General features: G+C 55.6%; 1 protein-coding gene across 1 annotated transcript in view; it reads right to left on the bottom strand.

The window, feature by feature from the left end:
* SLC2A1 (solute carrier family 2 member 1) overlaps positions 1–869 on the bottom strand; it is a 13,911-nt gene extending 13,042 nt beyond the window's left edge. Inside the window, exon 1 of the mRNA XM_019473216.1 lies at positions 771–869. Within this exon, the coding sequence (XP_019328761.1) occupies positions 771–863 (93 nt within the window). The 5' untranslated portion in view covers positions 864–869. The remainder of the gene's footprint in view (positions 1–770) is intronic.
* Positions 870–1,985: the final 1,116 nt, after the last annotated feature.

Below are 1,985 nucleotides of genomic sequence, written 5' to 3'. Positions count from 1 at the left end.
TGAATCCTGCCTTGGTGGTTTTCATTATTTGGGACGGTGCACCAGAGGCTGCGATGACGCTCGGGGACAGGCTCTGCTCTCGCGCAGCAGCAGCCGGACCCCGGTTTGTCCTTCGACACCTTACCCTGGCAGTTGAGCTTTACCCAGGGCACGCTTGCAAGCGCCACATGGGATTTCCGAGCTCACATTTCCAAGCCTTTGACACCTCAAAAAGCCACGTAATTTGAGGAAAGTCAAGTTTTTCAAGGCTCCCGCGTACCTACCAGTCGCTGGAGGGTCCTGGCACCATGCTAGGGGAGGGAGCAATCGCCTCCTGCTCTCCATCGCCCTTCGCAGGTAGCCCGTCTCCCAGTCGACCCTCTCTCCTCCCGGGGACGTCCTGCCCCCCCCCGATGCTCCGGGATGCAAAGCTCCCATCGGAACGGTCATTCCGCAGCCCCCCGCCCCTTCGAGATGACTCAAACCCTAATTAGCTCCCAGACCTTCGCTAAAAGCCGAGGTTAAAAGTTACACCAGTCCCACCCGGAGAACATCCTGCACGCGTTCCTGGGATTTTTCCCGGCAAAAACGCTGAGCGAGGAGGAAACTAATTCTCCTGGGAAGGCGGGAGCTAAATAACTCCCTTGCAAATCCCATTACAGGCAGTAAGCTGCCTAGCGGGATGTACTATTTTAGCCGGGCTGGTGGTGGATGCAGGTTTGTTTTCGGGCCCGGGGGGTGGGGGGAGGGTTGGAATTTTGCTACGGCGAGGCTGCTCGGCACACGCTCACCTTTTGGGGGGCGTTGATGACACCGGTGTTGTAGCCGAATTGCAAGGAACCCAGCACCGCTCCTCCCACGGCAAGCATCAGGCGAGCCGTCATCTGCAGGAGGAGGGGGAAGAAAACGAAAGGGAGGGGTTAAACTTGGGGTCCCGGCTATGTCCCCCTCCCCCCCGCCCCATCGGAGAGGTCCCCCAGCGCTTCTCCCCGGGGAGCAGCAAGAGGAGGAGGGCTGCTCATCAGATTGTGAGCGTGAACATGCAGGAAGAAAGAGAAAACTTGCTTTTTTTTTATGGCACCCACGTGGGCTAGGGGGAAAAAAAAAATAATTAAAAAAGAATACCGTTTCAGGCTTAAAAAAAATACTGTTTGGGGATTCCAGGAATTTTTTGCCTCTGGACTGGGGCGGGAGGTTTTATCTGGGCTCGCAGGGTCCCCTCCGAGGGCTCCACGTGACACCTGGGCGGCACGCCAGTGCGAGATGCTTTTGGGGATGCCGCGGTGACGCCGCCGGCTGGCCAAGCATCGTCCCAGCATCGGCGCAAGGATGCCCTGGACAGCCGCCGCTAACGAAGCTTTTGCATCGGAGCCTAATTAACAGTCGCTAAGCAAAATCCCGGCTATTTGGCAAACCCTTCGCCTGCCTCCTCTTCCTCCTGCTTAAGCCGGAGCGACAATCGGAGCCTTGTTTGGGAGCGGGGTCAGGGCAGGCCAGTGCTTGGGCCACCTTCGTTAACAGACCAATTATCCCAGGCAGGAGATTTTCCCGGCGCTCAGCTCCAAGAACCAGGATCCGACATTCCCGGTTAATCAGCTTTGGGATGATCCACATGAAGTTTATAAACCCCTTAATTGGGGGGGCTGCGCTCTCCCCGGTTATCCCAGGTACCGGTGCATCACCCCAACCCAGGGATGCTCCCCCGGCGTCTCAGATTAATATTCCCAAGGGATTGGTGCCGGTCAGACCCCACCTAAATGCAACCCCTAGATTAGGAGGGTTAATTGCAAAGCAGACGCAAAAAAATTGGGCATTTTCTTATTTAAGAAGCATTTTCTTTTTCTTTTTTTTTTTAATAAATAAATATAAATAAGTGCTGCTCGCTGACCTCGCCTCTCCGGCCAGGCCGCCTCCCCCCACGTTAAAGTTTGCAGGGAAAAAGCACCAGGGAATAAAGCCAGCCCCGTTAACGAAACCCATTAATTAGGCTTGGCCCCAACACAACT

This window comes from Aptenodytes forsteri, unplaced genomic scaffold (assembly GCF_000699145.1).
Source record: "Aptenodytes forsteri isolate BGI_AS27 unplaced genomic scaffold, ASM69914v1 Scaffold519, whole genome shotgun sequence".
Taxonomy (NCBI): domain Eukaryota; kingdom Metazoa; phylum Chordata; class Aves; order Sphenisciformes; family Spheniscidae; genus Aptenodytes; species Aptenodytes forsteri.
The sequence above is the reverse complement of the archived record's forward strand: the minus strand, read 5'-3'. Positions and strand labels throughout refer to the sequence as shown.